General features: G+C 34.7%; 1 protein-coding gene and 1 pseudogene across 1 annotated transcript in view; one reads left to right on the top strand and one right to left on the bottom strand.

Annotated features, from left to right (window-relative positions):
- PKHD1L1 (PKHD1 like 1) overlaps nt 1-23019 on the bottom strand; it is a 154151-nt gene that overhangs the window by 93099 nt on the left and 38033 nt on the right. The window contains exons 19-32 of the mRNA XM_021688369.1: nt 22369-22482; nt 21500-21649; nt 20305-20429; nt 17456-17619; nt 16063-16235; nt 12615-12762; nt 11891-12045; nt 9893-10015; nt 8684-8789; nt 5843-5953; nt 4588-4752; nt 3499-3620; nt 1780-1912; nt 1098-1293 (exon numbers count right to left, since the gene is read on the bottom strand). Coding sequence (XP_021544044.1) covers nt 1098-1293; nt 1780-1912; nt 3499-3620; nt 4588-4752; nt 5843-5953; nt 8684-8789; nt 9893-10015; nt 11891-12045; nt 12615-12762; nt 16063-16235; nt 17456-17619; nt 20305-20429; nt 21500-21649; nt 22369-22482 — 1985 coding nt within the window. The remainder of the gene's footprint in view (nt 1-1097; nt 1294-1779; nt 1913-3498; nt 3621-4587; nt 4753-5842; nt 5954-8683; nt 8790-9892; nt 10016-11890; nt 12046-12614; nt 12763-16062; nt 16236-17455; nt 17620-20304; nt 20430-21499; nt 21650-22368; nt 22483-23019) is intronic.
- LOC123324595 lies at nt 16899-17015 on the top strand (annotated as a pseudogene).

Below are 23019 nucleotides of genomic sequence, written 5' to 3'. Positions count from 1 at the left end.
AGGAGACCATCGAAATGTACAGTGATATTCTGACCTGGTATTTAGAGGAGACTCCTACATCCCAGCTCTCACCATGAGGAAAATGAGTCTTTGTGTTAACTTTTAGTTCACTTCCTCAGCATAACTGAATTCATATTTCTTGAACTGTCACTGAAATAACCAGTTTTGTAGGCTGTCAATTCTGCTCATTATCTCCCTCATGCCAAAGCACAAACCAGCAGCTCTTCTGGAACCTATGTGAACTCTGCCATGTGAATTGAAGAGGGGATGTAGTTCTGGGGTTCATATTTACTGTTGCTTATCCTCCTTTACCTCAAAATTCTGCTGCAATAATCTCTCCTATTCTGACATCAGGTGTACCTGCCTTTTTTTTTTTAAATCCCTCTATTTCAGTTTCCTCTTTTTCTAAGTATTCTAAACCAGTACTTTTCTTTTGCCAGAACGAAAATTTTACTAAAATTTTCACAAACAGCTTCCGGGAAGAAAATACTGAATAGTAACCTAAAGGAAATAGCTGGAGAAGGATTCTGTCCTCCTCTCCTTTATGGGCAACTCCTACCCATTTCTTGGCTTAATTGTCACCTTTTAGAGAATGCTTTCCTGTCCCTCAGGAAAAGTTAGTGCTCTCTATTATATGCTCTTACAGACCTGCTACCTCTTACTCATGGCCTTTTTCACACTTATAATTAAGTTATTGATGTAATCTTCTGTTTGAAATCTGCCTCCCCAACAAAATTGTGGGCACTACTAAGAGTGGAGGACATGTCCCTCTTATTCTCCACAGTGAATCCAGCACTGAGCAAGCGACTGGCCCTTACTAACTGCTTGATAAGTATTTCCAGAATGAAAAATATGTGATATATACATAAACCTAGTTCCACAGAGAATCTTACAACCTAACCTGAATGGTATTGGCCTCAAAACTAAGCACAGATTGCACTGTATGAGATATTCTCAGAACACTTTGCAAAAGGAGATGTAGATAGGTGAAAAAAGCAACTGAAATATTATAAAGTTAATGGTTATTTCTTTTCTTATCCCCAAACCATTGGCCCCATGTATTCCACAACTCCTCAAGTTTATGGACATTACTATACCTTGTTGATGCAAAGCCCCAGTTTCTGACTTCTACATAGATATCATGTTTTCCAGGAGACAACTTGGGCAAAAGACATCTAATATCTGTGAAGTTCCACTGAAAAATCTGACAGGGTTTTCCTCCAACATATACCTCCACGTTTTGTGTGATTTCATTTCCAAAGTTATAACCCTTAATTGTTAAATTAACTTCTCCTATTATTTTAAAAGAGAATAAAACTTTTACAAGAAGATTCAACTTATTATATGGCATAAAATTTGCATATTAAATAAACTAACTCATTTCTTATCTTTTGTTGGATTTAGGAAATCCTAATGCTTGCAGAGGCAAAAGAGAAATCAGTGAAAGAATTGATAGCTGCCATGTAGAGATAAAATTCATTTTTAATTGTTTCACAGGAAAAAAAAGATGGCAAAGTACTTTCTAAAAAACTTAACATTTTTCTCCTTATTACACATGTTCAAAGTGAAATAATAAATAGACTAATGTATGCTTAAAAAAAACTTGTGCCTGGTTTTGCTTTAAGAAACAACTGCAGAAGAAACTATGCTTCAAAAACCTTTCTACAAATAGTTCACATTTATCTATGTGATGTATATATATCTTACATATACATGTTTATCTTACATATATCTTACATATATATGTCAAATGACTGATTTTATTGAAATTTTTCTTACCTTGTATCGTTCGTACTTTTGGACTAAAATCAGTTATAACTGGAGTCTGTAAACAATTATAACTATAAGCATCCTTTGCTGTGGCTTGAAATCCATTGGTAATAACTGAAATATCAACTGTACCCTCAATTCTCTGAAATAAGAAGAAAAAAATTAGAAAATATTAAATGTTGAGATAAAGAAATCCAGTGGCTAAAAACAAATAGAATTATTCAAAATAAACTGCTGAAGATGTTTGGTTTCAAAGTCATGAATCAGAATCATTTTTCAGATATTTAGAAAGCTGTGGTATCCAATGTAGGCTACATGTTTTAATTTTTTAGATAAAGGTATATGATATAGTAGTTTTGAGGATGTTTATGACCAATTTAAATGCATATTAATTATTGGACTCCTAAGGACTCTGTAATATAGTTAAGATGCTCTGGACAAGTGACTCTTATTTTTTTTAAAATTTTAAAAGGTTTTATTTATTTGAGAGAGAGAGAGAGAGCAGGAGCAGGGGGAGGGGCAGAGGGAGAGGGAGAAGCAGGCTCCTCACTGAGCTGGGAGCCCCAAGCAGGGGGCTCGATCCCAGGACCCTGGGATCATGACCTGAGCTGAAGGCAGACACTTAACCGACTGAGCCACCCAGATGCCCGCCCCTGGACAAGTGACTTTTTTAAATTGATAAAGCAAAGGTGCTAAAAGTTTTGACATTTTGTTCTTAAAACATACTCAAATGTAATTTTTTATTCCTCTTCCCTGACAAATCACATTATTATATCTTTTTGCTGACCTAGTTTCAGAATTGGAGACTAAGACACTTGGATCCCTAAGAAAAATGTTTGGCGCTTTCACTGATAGAATATCTATACACTTCCCAATTAGGAAAAAACGCTTTTCCAGAATGTAGTATTTGCTTAATGTGCACTCAGCATTTAAGTGAATGACATAATTTAAACACAGTTTTTGTTTACCATATCCTCCAGATTTTCATCATCATTTGGTCCAACACGTGTTCAAATTTACTTTTCCTACAGATTTCAACTACATAATACCCACACTGAGTCTGCTCAATTTTTTTTAATGTTACTTACTGGATCCAGCATCCTTTTGCACATAATAAGCAAACAAGAGTCTTGGTTTAAATCTAGACACTATTTTTTAAGATAAAGAACAACGACTGGTGCTAAGATACAATATTACATGAGGAATTTCACATGTTTTTTTTTTTTGTATTTGCTTTATTTATTTATTATTGACAAACTGAAACTTTAACACATTTAAGACATAAATTCTTTTTTTAGAAATAAAAAATGTCTAGATTTGCTTCTCTGAATTATTTTTAGACTGTTAGTACTGAATATTTTCATCCTGGCATTTACCTGGTCAACTCTCATTCATCCTTCAAGTTCTGATAGGCCATCAATTTTTCTGTGAAACTCTTTCTCAGCCTCTCCTCACTATATTTTATTTTTACTTTGTATCTATTTCTATTATTTCAAGTGGAACACACGGTTTAACACTGGTTTATGTGTCTGTCTTTCTAAACGGTAAGTATCTAGAATGTGGATATAATGCTTCATATTTGGATCTTAGCAGAGAGATGTTGGAGAAATAATTGTACAGAACAACACTGTAATGCCACAGTTTCTAGGTAAAAATGTCACTTGTTTAATCTACTGAGATGTTCATAAGTTTTTAGGAAAAAAAAATGACTGAAATCAGATGCCTTACTTTTGGTGTTCTGCAGGTTATCTTATTCAAATCCCCTTCAATCACATTGCAGGTTTCATTTCCAACTAATACCTTTGAATTTTCATTAAAGCCAAATCCAGATACACTCAGAAGAGTACCACCTTCAAAGGGAAACAACAATAACAATAATAGATCGACAATAACAAAAGGAAAATTTGGCAAGAATCTAACTCATCATTCAAGAGTTAGGCTGGCAAAGAGATGGGCTGGCAAATAATCAAGGACCAGATCTGAGATGCATATAATCACCACCCCATCTGGGAACCAGAGCTCTGAAGTCTGGAACCATAAAGCAACTGGGCTAAGTGATTTCATGAAATAACAGATTTGGAGCCACCCTTTGCTTTGGGGCATCACTAGCAGCAACTATTTTCCATATAGTCCTCTTCATCCTAAAGAGAAATTATGCTGTTTCTATATGCTCAACCATTCTGTGGGTGGGAATGAAAGTGAATGAAGACTCTTCCCAAATCTCAGATTTTACTATCTCTAAGTAAAAGGAACTAAGAAAAAATCCCAACAAAACAAAAATAAAATAAAGTAAAATAAAAACACAAAACACACCGAAAAGATCAAGACCAAAGCAAAAATCCAAAACCGAGCACGGTCAAACCAAGGCAAAGGAAATGAAGCAGGACAGGAAAAATGTGTTATTTTCTCTCCATCTTCTGCGTCAGCCTTCCTTTCTCCGATTTGTTCCTGGAACTTTTTCTGGGTCAAGTAGCTCCACTGAGACCATGGTTACAAATGGAGCAGCTTGTAAGCAGAATAATAACTAATAAATCTTACCTTGACATAATTGATGAGCTTGTTATAGAAACATGTAATAATTGATGATATTAATTCAATAACTTAAGATGTAAGTATAAGCAGTCGCCCTCACTTGTGCATCATAAGAAACAAAAGAATTAGTCAGCCATTTAATCACTGTGCCTTCCAAAAGGGGAATCTCCTTTGTTCTCTCTGAGGGAGCTTGGGGTTCTTCTCCCTCCACCCTGTTCTAGAAACAGTACAATGACATGACAGAAATGGATGCAATTTTCTTTGTTTAGAACAATTAACTATTACCTGCCAGGCTGCCAGAAGCAGGCCAGATGTGTGAGATCCGATTCTGATATGTGAAATGGAATGTCTGACCCTCTACATTCTGTGCTAGTCCAACATCAGCTACGGACACAGCAACTGGGAAATGGCCAGAACTTCCATTCAGAATCTGGCACTTGATCTCATTTTCTGGTGATTAAAAAAGAAAAGCATGATAAATTAAATATGTTTGTAAGATAAAATTACTGAAATTTTATATTTGTAAATATAAACATTGGCCTTCATTTTTATACCCCAAGAAATGTATCTAAGGAATATGTCCCTTAATGGGACGAAAGTCTTTACAAGCTACCTGATGTTATGAATCAGACACTGTTAGAAAAAAGCTAGGTGAAAAAATAATAAAAGCAAAGTGAATGATTTGCTCCTGACTTCTACTGTGGCCAAAAACAAAAAAGGTTATTGTAATAATAATTTAAAAGTCCTAATCTGTAAAATCATTTATATCAATAATTCTAAAAATGTTGGTTCAATACATGATTTATGTCCAAAACTAAGTAAAATATCAGGTTTCATCAAGAAAGGTGATCAAAACCTAAATGAAAACCTATCCTTCACACTTTATTTAGAACAGTATATGTACATTTATATTACAAGTGCATTATTGACTTAGATCTCAAGAATGCACAGATATCTAAATTAAAAACAACTTAACTATATGGAAGGTGAATTTGCTTATGTAATTAAAGTTAAAGAAAATACCTAGGATTATGAAAGATAATTTTTAGGGAAATAAATAATCATGGTTTTCACTTTTTCAAGAGTAGAAAATGTGAATAATCTTGAAATTCTGTGTTAATGGATAGAGATTTTGTTGGACTAGAAGTCAGGGAAGATGGCCATGTCCTTTTTCTGCATTACTAATGTGACATTGTCAAAGCATGGGCAGAAAGGACCATGGAATACCAGAGTAGCAGCTCATATATTTTTGTGTCCCAGAAACATACCAAAGAAGGAGAGCTTTTATATAATCACTTTATGAGGGGAAAGGAACAAAAATTAACTGTTATAGGATAAAGACACTGTACAATACTAAAAGAATTAGTTTGTGGTCATAAGCAAAGATTAAAAAGTGCATTTATCCAGAGAAGTTTGCCAATTTCATGCCCCTATAGCATACTCTATAGGAGAAGTATTATCCTAATACTGCTCTTTGAGTCTACTTTCTCTTAGAGAAAAACAATTAGCTGTAATAATAATAATTTTACAAAGAACCTACCAACCACAGAAAGAAGAGAGCAACCCATTGGTCCAACTGAGACTGATATAGTTGAATTGGGAGAAAATCCAGAGCCTGATATGGTTAGAATTGTGCTTTCTTCATAGGTCCCTGAAAATGATGATTTTAAACAACAATATTAAAATGAAAAAAACCCACAGAATCTGTTGTTATAAAATCAAATGCTTTGCAGAGAAAAATAAGCCTATCTTCTAAAGACTATAAACAATAAGCCTATAAGCAAGCAGGGAAAAAAGACACATATTTCCCAATGGTAAATTTTTTCCATTGAATTGCTCTACATTGTTTCATGTTTTAAATCTATGTTGATAGGGATTAGCAGAAGAATCATCTGACTGCAGTATAGAATGACATAAGGAAAGGAAAATTGCTGTTATGACAAACAAATTAAGCAGTCACCTCTATATGGTAACTTTTACTATGACAGAATTGCTAGCACAAATTCATGAGAAAAGGATGAACTGCATGCACAATATGTGTTGTGGGCACTTTCCACTTGTGATAAAATAAGATTCCTCTATCTAGGGTGACACACATCCTAAAGTGCCAGAGATATTACCAGGGTACACCCACTGTCTCTGCACCTTATACTTAATGTTTTTCCATTCACTCTAGTGTCCAGATTTGATTGATAAATGATATGGTCACCCTACTTATATGACATCACACACAACATGGATTCCACATGGATTTAAATAGCTAAGAATGAAAAATGCGAAACTCTAGAATTTTAGAAGAAAACATAATCAAACATCTTAACTTTAATGTAGAGATGGGTTTCTTAAATAAGATTAAAAAGCCATGGTTAACCATAAAGGAAAAGATAAATAAATTGGACTAAATCAGTGATTGAAATGGTTCCATAAGCAAGATACTAAAAGTGCAGGTGACATACTGGGAGAAGACATGTGCAAAGGATTGGTAAACATAATATATAATACACAGCTATAAGGCAACAGAAAAAAGACAATCTGATAAATGAATAAAGGATGTTAACAAGCAATTTGCAGAAGAAATAACCCAAATGTCCGAGAAACATATGAGAAGATGCTCACATGCATTACTCCTCAGGGAACAGACAAATTAAGATGATGATGAGATAACCCCTTTCACCCATCAAATTGACCAAACTTAGGAAGCTGATGATACCAAGTATTGACAAGGATGTGGGGAATACGGCATTCTCATGCCTGCTGCAAGTACAGGAACTCTGGAGAGCAATTTGGTTATCTAATAAACTGAACACACAAAAACTTGTTTATTATCCAGCAAGTCTGTCTCTGGGCATATACCCTAAAAAAGCTCTAGCATGTATGCAATAGGAGATTTGTGCAACAAAGTTCAATACAGTTATGTGTAAAAGCAAAAAATTGTAAACAATCTAAACGTCCATCAATAGAGACAAAAATAAATCGGTATATTCATGAAGTATTTTAAAATGATGAATTGGACATACATAAAACCATATAACTATTTCTCAAAATGAATGCTGAATGACAAAAGTCAGATGCAAATGATATTTGCAGTGTAATAGCTCTGATATTTACATTTCAACATCTCTTTCATAAGCTTAAAAAAACTGGCAAAATTACCATATCTGCATGTTATATACAAAAGGTATTAAAAATGGCATGGAAGAATACACACAAAATTAATTATTGTGACTGCCTCTAGGGAGATTTGTAAGGACTAGAACCAGAGATTGTGCCTCGAGAGGACTTTAGCTATTCCTATAATATTTCCCTTCTTAAATTGATGATTGGAAGTAAATATGACAAAATGCTAACAGTGCTAATTTTCAATGAAGAGAATATAGGTGTTTTTTACAGCATATTTATACTTTATTTTTAAATTTATCAAAATAGGGCAAAAGTCAATTCAGATAATTAATTATTTTGAGTTAAGAAACAATTTTTTTCAGGAAGTGCATATAAAAATGGAAATTCATTACAAAATACAAGGATAGATGTAAAAATATAAATACCCCAAAGGACCACAACCAAATGAGAGTTAATCAAATTCTTATCCTTGATGGTTTTGACCCCCTGTGACATGAATTGTCCCAAAGTAATATCATTACTGTAAAAAAAAGTCTGAAGAACATATTCTTTCAACACAAAGATGTGGTTTTTAAAATTTCCCTTTTTTCTCCTGATACATAATTAGCAGATGAATTTTCCTACTAGCCACCAATATTAAATCTGAGATGGTAGCACCTGAGCTTACCTTTCTGACTGAAACAAAAGGCCACTCCGAACAATCCTTAGTCCTGCTGTTTACTTCAGTACTTGGGAGTTCAGACACAAAGTGTAATCACGTTTTTTTAAAGTAATAACATATTATGAAGATATAGTTCAATGTTTCGCCCAAGACTGAGATCTTGGCAATATTTTTTCTCTCCAGTTCTCAGGTCTAGGACCTACTTATTTTCTTTTACTAAACAGCAGCTGTCTCATTACCAGCGTTGTAGTACTAAATCTCCTAGAAGTGGTCTCATATGATCAAAGATTCCTGTTAATACCCCAGCAAGCAGAATTTCACGAAAATGCCTCATCAGTGTGAAATTTTAGAGACTGATTCTAACGTGGTGAAACTGGAGAAGTAGAAGACTGGGGAGTCCAACTTCAAATACGATTTTTTTTTTCAAATATAAGTAATAAATGCTCTTTTCACAGCTTTCTGATCTGATAGATTTTTTTTAACTATGTAGAAATGTTTGCTTGCCTGAGTTGGTGAAACTAGTATATTAAAAAATCATTATTAGTATACAGTTTTGTTAGTTGTCCTCCACCCTCTACTCCAAGTTAAAAAGCAGATTACCTTGAGACGGGTTTATGGCCCATACTAATGGAGTGGCCATGGGATCCCACGTAAACCCACAGTCACCCGAACATTTAGCTGGAATTCCATTGACATAGACTTCAACCTTCAAATAAAGAGAACAGGGGTAGCATGGCTAAGGAGAATATGCATAGGATTTAAACAAATGATGGAATTTTGTTTGTTTGCTTGTGTGTTTATAAAAATTAATCTACTCATTTGTATTTCTTCTGCTTGACCGTTCATTTATTCAGCAAATGTGCCTACTATGCAAAGGCACAGTTATAAATGTTAAAATACAGTAATACAACATTAAACACAAACGATGACATCCCTGCTGTCACTCAATTTATTCTCTGGTGGGGAAGAGACAGACAGTTGCACAAGACTATCAAAAATTTTTTTTAAGATTTTATTTATTTATTTGAGAGAGAGAGCTCATGAGAGAGAACATGAGCGGGGCAAAGGGAGAGGGAGAGGGATAAGCAGACTCCCCGCTGAGGAGGGAGCCCAATGCGGGGCTCAATCCCAGGACCCTGAAGTCATGACCTAAGCCAAAGTCAGATGCTCAACTGACTGAGCCACCCAGGCGCCCCAAGACTATAAATTTTTTTAAAAAGTAAATACATATTATGCCCTAGTGGTGAGTAGTGCTATGAAGGAAAATAAAGGTTGCTCTTGAGAAAGTCATTTAAACTCCTTATATATTAATTTTCTCATTATTAAAGTAGTAATAATTACTTCACAGAATGACTATAAAGATTAAATAAAAGAATATATTTTCAAATTCTAACAGGCAGTAGTAAAGCTTAAAAATCCACTCTTTTATCATAAGGATGATAATTTCCCCAAAAGTCATAAAATAATATTATTGAGTTGATCAACTGTTGACCCAAATATTCACATGAAAATAAAGACATCATCCCTGCTGTTTAACTGGTCTTTAGATAGTTTTTTTTTTTTTAAAGATTTTTATTTTATTTATTTATTCATGAGAGACAGAGAAAGAGAGGCAGAGGGAGAAGCAGGCTCCCAAGGAGCAGGGAGCCCGATGCGGGACTCGATCCCAGGACCCTGGGATCATGACCTGAGCCGAAGGCAGACGCTTAACCATCTGAGCCACCCAGGCGCCCCTGGTCTTTAATGTATTACAAAGTAGTTACACATTTAAAATTATGTTAAATGTTATGAGGAAAGTTTCAAGAATACCTGTGGCTGTTGGCTGGGTGTACGAAGTAGGTCTCCAAGTATGCGTTGTCTGAATAAGCCACCTTCCTTTATCTTCGTAACTGTCATATTAGCCTTTTCTCCAATAATATTGGAGTCATTAATCTATTGTTATACAAAATTATTTTACTAGAAAGGCTATGATAAATATGACCACACTAGTTTTTCTTTTAAAATTAAGCAAGGTTGAAAGTGAATAAAAGTCAAGGATTTAAAAAAAAGCATTTGAAAACACTTTAGTCACATTTTTTGAAAAAGGAGCCTCTTCACAAATGAGCATAATCTACCCCCAATAAAATGCTCAGATTATTGTCTTACCATAGATTGTATCAATTACAAGTTGAATTAAATGAGTAAAATTAACCTGAATTTTTAGAGTAAAATATGTCTCAGGAAAATGAATTTAATAAATTTTATTTTCCCAGAACATTCTATGCTTTTTCTGAATATGACTGCTTTGACAAATGATTGTTGAATAGCTGAATAATTTATTCCTCTTTCCACCCGAAAGTCAACTTTTCTCCTTCAGCATTTTCACCCCTGATTATCCTGGTTTTTCATTCACTCGTGGAATTATATTTTTTGGCCAATAATAAAAATGAATCAAATCAAATCAGTGTGTACAACTTGGTCATTCCAAAAATCCCTCTGCCAAGATGGCAGGCTTCTGATATATACAGTGGCTAACAAAGAGAAAGAAGTCTCCATGCTGGGCCTTGTGTGTGCCGAAGTGGTGATGAGAAGCAGAAATGATGAGCAAGCAGAGGAGACTGATCAGAAAAGAGGAGGGGGGTAAGTGCACAGACACCAGCAGAGATACCAAGAAGAAGACCAGTCACTAGAGCTGCTCAGCTGCAGAATCTTCTAATTCTCATTTTAGACCATGCATTTTCTTAAATAACCTCCATTTCTTTATGACTCACTATTTTCCACATCCAGAGCCTATGTGTGTACATTATATGCTACACTTACATACCTTTTTTTTCTCCTTTTTCCCCCCACAATGTTTTCACAAGTAGACGGCTGTATTTTTTCCACCTTATGTCATGAACATCTTTCCAGGTGACTATCCAGGTCTCCCTGTGGCTGCACAGCAGTCATGCTAAGGTTGTGGCGTTTTAGCAAGCATTCTTCTACTGATGAGGATAGGTTCCTAGGTTTTTACTATTACAAATACTGCTGCAGTGACTACCTCTGTGCCTATATCATTTCATATTTGTGTTATTATTTCAGTAGTATAGAGTTAAATAGCTGAGATTGCTAAATCAGGAGGTATCTATATTCAGACTCTACTACATAATCCCCTAAAAAGGTCATACTGATTGACTTTCTCACCAATGGTGCATGAGAGAGACTCTCTCTCTCTGTCACTGGAAAGCATCATCTTTTTAATGTTTGACAATCTCAGCCCCCAGACACCTCTGGACGCCTCTCCTTCACATACTCTGGGCCTGACCCCTGTTCCCTGCCCCCTTCACACTCTAACTAAGCAAAGGTTATTAGATGGCAACTTAACATGTGACTCCCTTATGAACTTAAAGTTCATAACCAGAAAAGCATCCAAGTCCCCAGAATGCAGCTCTAGTGGATGGTGGTAGAATTATAGACAGCGAGGGTGATTATACTTGGTCCCCCCATTAGGTAGACCCAGATTTAGTTCTGAGACTGGCATTGCCTGGCCTCTTCCTGCCCCTGTCAAGGGTCTTCTAACACATATTCCTGGACTCTCTCCAGAGGGGACAGCAAATAAAGTACCAAGAACAATTCTCCACAAAAGAGAACATCTTGTCAACTTAATTGAGAACAATCTTATCCTCAATTTCCTTTTTTTCATGTTTAGTCTATAGTTCGCATTTTTAAAAGTATAGGCAGTCTCAAATTCTTATAAAAATGAGGCAGGGTGGAAAAAAAAAATGAGGCAGGGTGCAGATAAGCAAGCAACACCCAGAAGAGAACAAAAACCAAGCCAGCTGAGGGAACCTGTAGAAGATTCTGCTTTCCACATGTGCTTCTCCACTTGATGTTCCATGAGTATCCAGCGCAGGTTCCTTCACGTGTCACTGAGACACGGCCCACTTCTTCCACGCTCTGGAGTGCAAATTGTAAATCCACAGCTGACACCATGGCAGGAAGGCCTGCACTCACACAAGGACAGGAAATAGGAAGAGTGAAAAACTCACAAATAAATTTCACCCTTAAAATACAGGAAATGTGTACTGTATATTACCACTTAGAAGCCAACTGTCCTCCTTCAATATAGTGAAAATGAAATTTGTATCTCATTTATGCCAAGAATTTATGTATCTCTTGGAAGCAAAAATTACACGAGTAATATACCTCAGATTATAGCCTTGGTTCAAATATTTTTATTTTGAATACTGATTAACATTATAGATAACCTTATAAGCCAAGGGATATAAAAGAAAAACAAACCTTTGGAAATATAACCTATTATATATGGAGAGGCGATGAAGAAAAAGTGAAAATATAATTTGTTCTGGATAATTTAGTTTTACATTACTAACATTATCTCAACTATATAAATTATGTAGAGAAATTATATTAGAAAGAAATACACCAAAATATTCATTATGATTGCGTAGATCAGCACTGTATATATATACATATATATATACATATATATATATATGTATATATATATATATATGTATGCATGCCAATGTTCTGAACTTTTGTCATATACCTTTGAGGATGTGTCCATAAGCTTGAATGTCAAAACTGCCACTTAGAGGTGGGGACGCGGCTTGAATTCTTTGAATACGAATCTTTGACTCCCCTGGCCAATTATTTCCTCTGTAAACAGACTCATTCTCTGTCTCGTTTGTGATTATCTAATTTCCAAAATAAATATTGATAAAATGATTAAACATAAGAACGGCTAACATGATTTCTATTTCCCTATTGTACAATCCTGTGACATGACATAAATGGGGCTCAGGTATTCAGGATCCTTCAGAACATTAAGGAGAGTCACATAAATCAACATGGGCCATACCTACATAGCTGCAATAATGAGGCCAAAGTCAACTCAGTCATCTGGGCAGCAATAAGCTGGAACCACAGTAATACCTCACTAATTCAGAGTGTACCCTCCATCACTCAACGAACAAATATTTATTGAACAGGCATTCCATTCAAGGTACAGTGCTAATCACTGTGGGGAGGCAGGGAAACACAAGATGAAGCCTTAGCTATCAGAAAACTAAAGTTCTTTTTGGAGAAATAGCATATGGGGACTATAAAACTAACAATATACAATAGTATATAATCGGCACAGAGACTGATCCAGACTCAGGAAAACCTAAGGTTGAGTGCCAATCAACTGACAAAAGCAACACGTGCTCTAAAAATTCATAGATTGTAACTCTAATAGTGAAAATGATAGTCTCCTGCTTCTGATCCCTCACAGTTGTCTGTGTATCTTGTGGAATTTAAAACTGTAAGCCTCAGTTGCCCACTGAAGTGAATAAACATAATTGCCAAAAGACATATGCAAGAATGTTCATTGCAGCTTTATTCATAATAGTACCAAACTGGAAATAAGGCAAAAGCCCATTGATAGGATGGTTAAATTGTGGTATAGTCACACCATGGAATATGGTAAAGCAATGACCAAGAATGAACTACCGCTACATGCAACACATAAATCTCACAATAGCAAATAAAAGGAGCTAGATGCAAAAGAGCACATACTGTATTATTTACTGATATGAAGACTAAAAACAAGCAAAACTATTTATTGGTGGTAGAAGTCAAAACAGTGGTTATCCAGGGGTAAAGAGTGAGTAATCTAATGACTAAGGGAAGGCACAAGGAAGGTTCTTGGGGAGGTAATGATTTTCTTTATCTTGATCTGGGTAGTGGTTATGTGAGGGCATTTACTTTGTAAAAATTCATGGAATTCAGCAAGGCTGCAGGATATAAGATCAACACGAAAACCAATCACATAATTGCTATATACAAAAGCAAGTATGTAGAAACCCAAATTAGCAACACAGGCCATTTACAATTACTTCAAAGAAAATGAAATACATATAAATGTAACAAAAGAGGTACAGGATCTGACCTGAAAATTGGAAAATGTTGGTGGAAGTAATCAAAGAAGACCTAAATATGCTGATGAAAGAGAGCAAAGAAGATCTAATAAATGGAGACATCATCTGTTCATGAATTGCAAGACCAATAAAAGTGTCACTTCTCTCCAAAACAATGTATAGGTTTAATGCAATTCTTATCAAAATGCCAGCAGGATTTTTGTAGACATTCACAAGTTTATTCCAAAATCTACACGAAAAGACACAGCACCTAGAAGAGCTCAAACAATTTTTCACAAGAATAAAGTAAGAGCAATCACTCTATCCAGGGCTGTCTTACTACGTAGCTACAGTAAGGAGAATGGTGAGAGAATCAACACACAGAGCAATGGAACAGAATAGAGAATACAGAAATACGCCTCCACAGATACGCCCAACTGATTTTTGACAAAGGTGCAAAAGTAATTCAACTGAGAAACAATAGCCTTTTCATTAAATGGTGCTGGATCATTTGGAGCCACAGCCACAGCCAAGGGAACATCGACCTAAAACTTCACATCTTATACAAAAGTTAACTCAAAATGAATCATGGCCTTAAATATAAAATGGACAGCTATAAAACTTTCAGAGAAAAATAGAAAAACATTTAGGACTTCGGGCTAAGCAAAAATTTCTTAAACTTGAAACCAAAAAGCACCATTCATAGAAGAAAAAATTGATAAACTGGATCTTATCAAAATTAAAAACTTTCATTCTGTGAAAGACCTTATAAAGAAGACGAAAAGGCCAGGTACACATTGAGAGAAAATATTCGCAAAACCACATATCTGAGAAAGGACTCATATCGGGAACATAAAAGAGCTTTAAAAAATAATAAGTAAATAACCCAAGTGGAAAATGTGCAAAAGACATGAAGAAACATTTCACAGAAGAGGTTATATGGGTGTTCAATATCATTAGCCATTAGGGAAGGCAAACTAACACCAAAATGAGCTACAGTACATACCCATCAGAATGGCTAACATTAAAAAAGTAGTGATCATGTCAATGCTGGCAAGTTTGTGCACAAACTGATCATTCAAACATTGGTGGGATTGTAAAATGGTACAGCCACTTTGGAAAAGAATACGGTAGTTTCTTACAAAACTAAACATGTCCTTACCACATGACCTCATATTTGCACCATTGGGCAATTAATATGGAAAAATGAAAATTTTATGTCACAGAAAACCTGTAGATAAAACATTCACAGCAGCTTTATTCATAATAGCAAAAACCTGGAAACAACTCAAATGTCCTTCAATGAGTAAGTGGTTAAACCAACTGTGGTACATCCATACCATTTGCTACTACTCAGTAATCAAAATGAACGAAGTATTAATTCCAAGCACAACAACTTGGAAGAATCTCAAAGGTAATATGCTGAGTAAAAACGTCAATCTCAAAAGGCTATATACTGGTATGATTATGTAAGATCTGATTCCATTTTACAGAACATTGTTGAAATGACGAGATGTAGTGTTTGCCAGATAAGGGGGAACAGGAGGGAGGAAGCTGGCTGTGGCTATAAAAGGGTAGCAGCACAAGGGATCCTTGGAATGGAACGGTTTTATGGTCGTCAGATGAATGTACACATGTGATAAAACTGTACAGAACTACACATATATTCACTATATACACATACACCCAAATGAAAACCTGTAAGACTGGTAAAATCTTATTAAGATCGGTAGATTGTGGGGCGCCTGGGTAGCTCAGATGGTTAAGCGTCTGCCTTCGGCTCAGGTCATGATCCCAGGGTCCTGGGATCGAGTCCCGCATCGGGCTCCCTGCTAGGCGGGGAGCCTGCTTCTCTCCCTCTGCCTCTGCCTCTCTCTCTCTCTCTGACTTTCATGAATAAAAAAAAAAAAAAAAAAAGATCGGTAGATTGTATCAGTATCAATTTCCTGGTTGTGCTATTATGCTATAGTTATACGAGATGTTATTGTTGGGGACAAATGGGTAAAAAGTAAAAGAAAAATGTAAAAAAGTAAGAAACTAAATCAAAGCTAATTTCCCATAAACTGAAAATAGTAACTTGTAAAATTCTAGGCTTACCTGCCCAAAGCTCACACTCATCATGGGTATATTATAACTGCAATTATATGAAGTCATGGTGATAGAATATTGGTTGGTCATACTTGATCCATTAATTTTGGTGTGATTCACCTGAAAGTGCTTTAAAAATATCCCTTTACTTGCTAATGCTGGAAGTCTTCTCTTTGGCATTTCTAAGGAACATAGAATAAATGGGAAATAAAATTGCATGGACTTTGCTGCTAAGAAGAAAATCCTCAAATTATATCCATGTCATGGAATAAGCTGTGTAGAATCAAATTTTAGAAAGATCTTAAGGCAAGTAGATTTTGGAGTTTAGTAAACTTTTATTTCTAGAATATAAAGCTTTAAAGTCTGTCAACATATAAGCCTCATCAGATAAAAGAAAATATTTAAAAGTCAACAAACCCTGGGTTCCAGGTAGCCTTCTGTGCACCTGTTAGTTCTGCTCTGCTCTAGGTTCCTGAAAGTGGTGCTCACTAGGATGTGTGCTCCATGATGACAGCACCAGGAGGACAGTCTTGCTCACGGCAATTTCTTTAGTACCCAGCACAGTGCCTGCCACATGATAGGTGCTAAATGCATGTTATTTAGTGAACTACATTTACCTGGGCACAAGTGAACTATCTTATATATGTGCTCCACCAATCATAATGTAGGTCTGGTGAGAGCAGATTCAAAAGAAGACACTCTAAAATAGTTAACATTTAATTTGTTACCAGTTGACTCATGACCTTGCACTTGAAAATATTTCCAAAGGAAAGGATTCTAAAATTCCACTGAAAAATGGTAGTAGTCACTTTTCAAGGTGACCGTTTGGAATTAGGTTGATTTTTATTGCTTCTCAGCCTTTTGGCTAAGATCAAGTGGAATTAGGTTGATTTTTTTTAAAAGATCACAGTTTAATTTTAATTATTTTATTATCACAGCTCATATATTTGGGTCTACTGACATGACTAAAAAAACAATGCTTAGACTACCAGAATACTTCATTTAAGTATTATTAATTATCACCATGAAGTCCGTGGAAATAGCTGAATTTTTGTCAAAGTCAACAGTTGCCTTTTAGGAATAGATATCTTCATAGTTAGTTTCTCAAAAATCAAACAAAGCAAAATGAAAATGTTTGCCACCGTTTGTATATCTGTAAACAGAATCCAGGACCATTAAAACTAATTCTTGCTATAATGACAAAGTTTAAAGTAAGGGTACATTTATCCTTAGAATAAAAAATAATATGATTTAAATAATAATATTGAGATAAAAGAATGAGTCATAAATATTTAGAGACTAATGTTTCTATCTGAATTAGGGGATATAAATCATTTCCATGGTAAGATTTTACTACAAGAGATTTAGAAGGCTTAACTAGATATGAAATGATACAACATACCATCCCATGCCGAGACTGTAGATGTCTGTCCAATGTATACTGCATCTACATAGAAGGACTGTGATTCTGACACTTTCTGTAAACCAATCCTCTGAAGAGAAAAATTTGTCCCAGTGTATTTGGTTTGTACGAGGTCCAGAAGGTCTATGCACGCATAGGTCCAGCTGAAATATGGTTGCTTAATTAGGCGCGTAGGTCAGTTGTTATGTTTAATGTAAACCAATCCACTATAAAAAGCATTAAAATCTCAAGAGTAAAAGTGTTTTTTTCCCACAAGAAGACCATCAGGAATACTTCATTAGCACAGAAAAGCAGCCATAACAACAAACAGCAGACAGAAACTTAAATTGGTAGTAAAAGATTTAATGTTGCATGCAAGTACAGGTTTTCTTTTATTTGTAGACTTGGCAGTAGCCATAGGGACATAAAATATTCTGCTGCAATAGGTAAGTAAACTAAGGAGTATGCACCTTGGTGTAGAGCATGTAAATAAAAACAAGGCGCCAGAATGAAGTAAACTATTTCAGTAAAATATGTGAGGGATAGAGCGGTAAGTTCAGTTCAGTACTAAGAAGCAAAACTGGAACTTGTTATTACTCCCAAAAGAGCTCACTGGAGTTGCACTGTCTACTGTTCTAAGTGACAAAAAGTGCTACGTGATTTATAATATAATACCTCTTAAATGGGTAATTTAGATTCAGATTTTGCACTATATATTAACTGCATTGGAATTCCATAAATTACAATTAAGCAATTCAGCTATGAGAATTTGCAACAAAGAGATAAATATTGCCATGGAAATAACTAAATACAATTTAACAATAATCTTTACTCAGCTATTACTGTAGTTATTAACTGACTAGTTTGCTTGGGCACCTTCTATTCTAATTTCCTTCATGGTTTATAAACTCATCATGGGATCCACCTCAGTGCATCAAAGCTTAGCATAAACGGATGTATCATTTTTAGAAAATTATACACAAAACTACAGTAAGTTAAAGTGCTCTTTAAATAAATATGAAAAAAGTACTTAGGGCCTCAACAGAATTCTACTCTAATTATATAATTCTGAAGTTTAAAACTACTTAGAAAATTTGGTTTACTGAACAGAACCCTTTATCAGACAAAAGGAGACTACAAATGGTATAAAAATACATGGTATCAAAATACATCAAATGCATGTATTTGATACAATGGTATCAAAACTCAAGTGAATAGCACATGGCTTTTGTGGATAGATAATAATGTTTTCTAAAAGAAAATAAGATTTAACTTTTCAGATTTTGAAACTTGATTTACAGTTACAAACATCGCTGCTTTTGGAAGATTATAGAATGATTCTTGGGAGAAAATGGCACTTCTAACACTAAGACTGTCCTGAAAATAATCTAATGCTAACACATCTATTTGATCTAGGTGATCTGTCTGACCTAAATAAAAGCAGATCTAGAAATACCCAATAGGAGCAGGAGACTTTATTTTGCCTTGACTGGCAATAGTTTTAACCAGTGAACCCTATTCCTTTAAAAATAATGCTATTATTGCTTACAGATCTCGTAGCATTTAGGGTAAAGGAAGCCCATCAGTTCTATCAAATGTAGTGCATCTTCAAATTACCTCACAGCAGATACATTACAAGTTAAAAGGAAAAACCTATTTAGCAATATGGTAAAGTGATGGTTTAACTAACATGGAAGAACCGAGGTCTGGAAAATGTTCCCAAATCTTGTTACAGTGGAGGAGTGAAATGCACGCAGGTGGTGCTCTTCAAAACTCAAATTGTGATTCTACTGTTCAATTCAGGTATGCAGGGAATGGTTATAGCAATATGTACCTGGGCAATACTTTTTAAAATAAAAAAGTGTATTATGTGTGTGAATGTGTCTTCATTATTACTTTTATAGTATGTGAAATTTGTGTGTGTATTGTATGTGGAAATGCAAAAGTGGATTGACATAAATTTCAGAAGATACAACAATTAATAAAAATCAAAACATAATTATGCAGAACTAAATTGTGCTTGAGGCTATGGCAATTATAATCGTTAAGTAGCTTTCTCTAGGATTATTTAGTTTCTCCCCTTATAGTTTGGTTTTTTTTTGTTTTTTTTTTTGTTTTTTTTAAGATTTTATTTATTTATTTGACAGAGAGATAGAGAGAGAGAACAAGTAGGCAGAGAGGCAGGCAGAGGGAGAGGGAGTAGCGGGCTCCCCGCCGAGCAGGGAGCCCGATGCGGGGCTCGATGCGGGGCTCGATCCCAGGACCCCGGGATCATGACCTGAGCCAAAGGCAGCTGCTTAACCAACTGAGCCACCCAGGCGCCCCTCTCCCCTTATAGTTTGTACTTGCATTTCTATGTGTCTGACTTTTGGCAAACCAAGCATTAAAAAGTGTCTTTTCTCCCTTAATTTTGGAATATTCGTTGAAATATTGTATCTCCTCCACTCTCACTTAGAAAGCACCTTCTTTGCAGGGATCAAAGTCTAATGACAATACTGTGATAAGGCAGTCTCTTTCTACCTTCCTTCAGTAAGTAGGAACATTATTAGATTTAATAATACATGATTTAAATTATAAAATTTACCATTGTTTTATCTTTTAAATGGTTATGGGTGATAACACTAGAGCAACTTTTATTTTCACAATCTATAGATTTATTTTTGGCACAACTATTTCTGTTAGGATGCTTCTGTAGAAGACAGGAAAACTTCAGTCAGATCTATGGTACACGTGATTTTTCAAAAACTAACAAAAAAGTGAAAAAAAAAACAAACAAAAAGTGGGTTTGTTTTACATTCAGTTTATATACTATAGTGTAAGTTAAGTTTTAAATTCATAGCATAACTTACTTGTTTCCATTAGTAAAATTATATGTAAATTGTATATCATTGCTTCTAGTAAACTTGCTTCTGTCTTGGTATTGGAATTTCAGAGCAATATAATTTGCCAGGAATCCTTTGTATGCCAAACATAACTACACAGGAAATTAAAAAAGAAATCAATAATAATATCTTACCTTTAAGTTGTTTTATAGCAATTCAAATCAATTCAACCTAATCCAATAAATAAATATTGAGAATTTTTTGTACAAAATGTTTCAGAACACAGAGAAAGAATAATTAATTTCAGCCAATTAGGTACAGAAGATCGGGGAAGATTTTCTAGAAGAGGAAGTGGAGTTGAAGTGACCTTACAATTAATGATTAATTCTTTAATGTTTTCTTAGATATGGTTTCCTTAAAAATGGAAATAATCCCACTGCCTATAGTCATGGAGCAATGTAAAATCTAAATCCAGCTCTAACTGAACTCTATCTCCAGTGAATTTAAAAGCTCATCACCCACAGAGAGAAGATAAACCCTCAAGTAGATTAATTGGGATGTGAATGGTAGCTGAGCATTTAGAGGTGGAGATGTCACTGTAAAATAGTAATTAAATACCAATTTTAACGGTCTATAACATTTTAAGCATACCAAATATACTCAGAACTTAGAACTTGAGTTTTAAAGATCTTTTCCAAATAAAATTTTTGCAATGTGAAAACAAAACAAAAGAACTTAGAACTTGAGAACATGCATCACAATTTGAGAATTTTAAAACAAGAAAAAGGGTAAGCAAGACTATGATTTCCAGTCTTAAATACCTATCCTAAAGCTACCATCTCTGCTCAGGCTTTTCCTTCACGTTTCCTTGATTGGATACCCAAGATCACTCTATGATGGCTATCCATTTTTGTTTCTTCTTAATAAATGAAGGAATATTGAAGAGAGAATATATTTGTAATGATCTTAGTATTCAAATTTATGTGCAAATAATTTCCTCTGAAATTATAAGATAAAGCAGAATACATGTGCATGATACTACATATTTTTTAAATTTCTTTTTTTGAGAACAAACAGAAGAGGAAATCACAAGTACTAGAATGTGAACCACAGTACCTGTCCAATGTGACACGATTTCACATGACACTTTTCCCTGTCTTAAAATTTCATGAAATTTTATTACCAAGGTATTTTACAGATTAAATTAGCATATCATCCTTACCTGATTATAAGGAAATAATAAAATGTCTCCATATGGTAGTCTGTTTGGTTTAACATCTGCTGAGTCAAAAAGAACAGCTGGGCTTTTCAGGGAATACCGACCACAGTAAGCATCAGTTTCAGCTGTCTTCTTCCCTCTGTTAACATGTTCCTACAGAAACAATAATATTTCAAATGAAAACATGCTTTACGGTCCTGCTTTATTCCCCCACATCTCCACCTAAGTCGTTCAAGTTCCAACTTGGATCCATTGCTTCCCACGCTACTTTAACTTGAAACATTCTCTCTCTTCTTTGAAACTCTAGAGCTCCCATTCTGTTATCACTCCTTTGGCTCCATAATCATATAATCCCTTGTACCTGTATTTGACTATTTCCTAAATCTCATCTTTCTCCTTATATCATGAACTCTTAAGGATATTTATTCATTCCTTCCACAAATATTTACTCAGTGGTCACTGTGTGCCAGGTTTTTGTTTGTTCGTCTGTTTGTTGAATCTTCAAGTTTCAAGGGAAGCAATTTATTATATAATGCCTTACTACAAATTGCATTCTCTGAAGCCAATGAGAAAACAGGATATACTCCGCATCCAAGTAAACAAATAAAATACCCTATAGATCTTACATTTGTCCATCTTGTCTACTTTCCCTTGATCAAGAAAATTCATATGTGGTGGAAGTGCTGCTTTCACAAATGAATCACATTATGATGCAGGGAGATGCTAAAACAGACCTTATCAATAAACGTATAACAAAATTATTTTTGCAATTTGACAATAGGAATTAGTGCTAGTACAAAGAAAATCACAAAATTACAAGCATTTATGTGAATTCTTATTGGGCCAGTTTCAGTTCATTTAACGTTCCATACCAGGTTAAAATCAGTTTCATAATCTCTAAAGTATTTCACAACAAATCCTTCTTCAAAATTTGCAATTTGCGGTGGACACTTGGCGGTAACCATTTCTTCCATGGCTGCCTGAAACTAAATTAACAATATGAGCTTTAGTAACTTCTTTTTCATGAATAGTTAGAACATTCATAATTCTACCACTAATTTCACTCAGTTATAAAAGAACATTTGCATAATATAATTCCCATACTTTAGCCATCATTATGAGATCATTTCCTAAATATTTTTAAGCTCATTTATAATAATTTTAGTGTCCAATGACTTTTTCAAGAGTTTTATTTTAGAATGACAATAGTTACATCCAATTGGGTAATATTAACTTACACAGTTGTTACATAAGGCAGACATATTTGTTTAGCAGTTTTTTTAAAGAAGGCAATGAGGTGAACCTAAATGAATTAGCACCCAATTAAACAGGTTCCAAATGAATAGTTTTCTTAATTAACTCAAAATTAACTGGAAAGAACTATACACTCTAATGCATTCTGTTTTTCAAAAGAAGAAATTCAGATACTATGGTAGTCTCTTTGGTTTATGCTTTTGTTTACACTATGTATTTATGCTTATTTAAAAATAATAAATCATTTTGGATTATTCAGGAATTGGTAC

The sequence above is a fragment of the Neomonachus schauinslandi genome, chromosome 4, assembly GCF_002201575.2.
Source record: "Neomonachus schauinslandi chromosome 4, ASM220157v2, whole genome shotgun sequence".
Taxonomy (NCBI): domain Eukaryota; kingdom Metazoa; phylum Chordata; class Mammalia; order Carnivora; family Phocidae; genus Neomonachus; species Neomonachus schauinslandi.
This window is presented reverse-complemented; position numbering and strand designations above follow the sequence as displayed.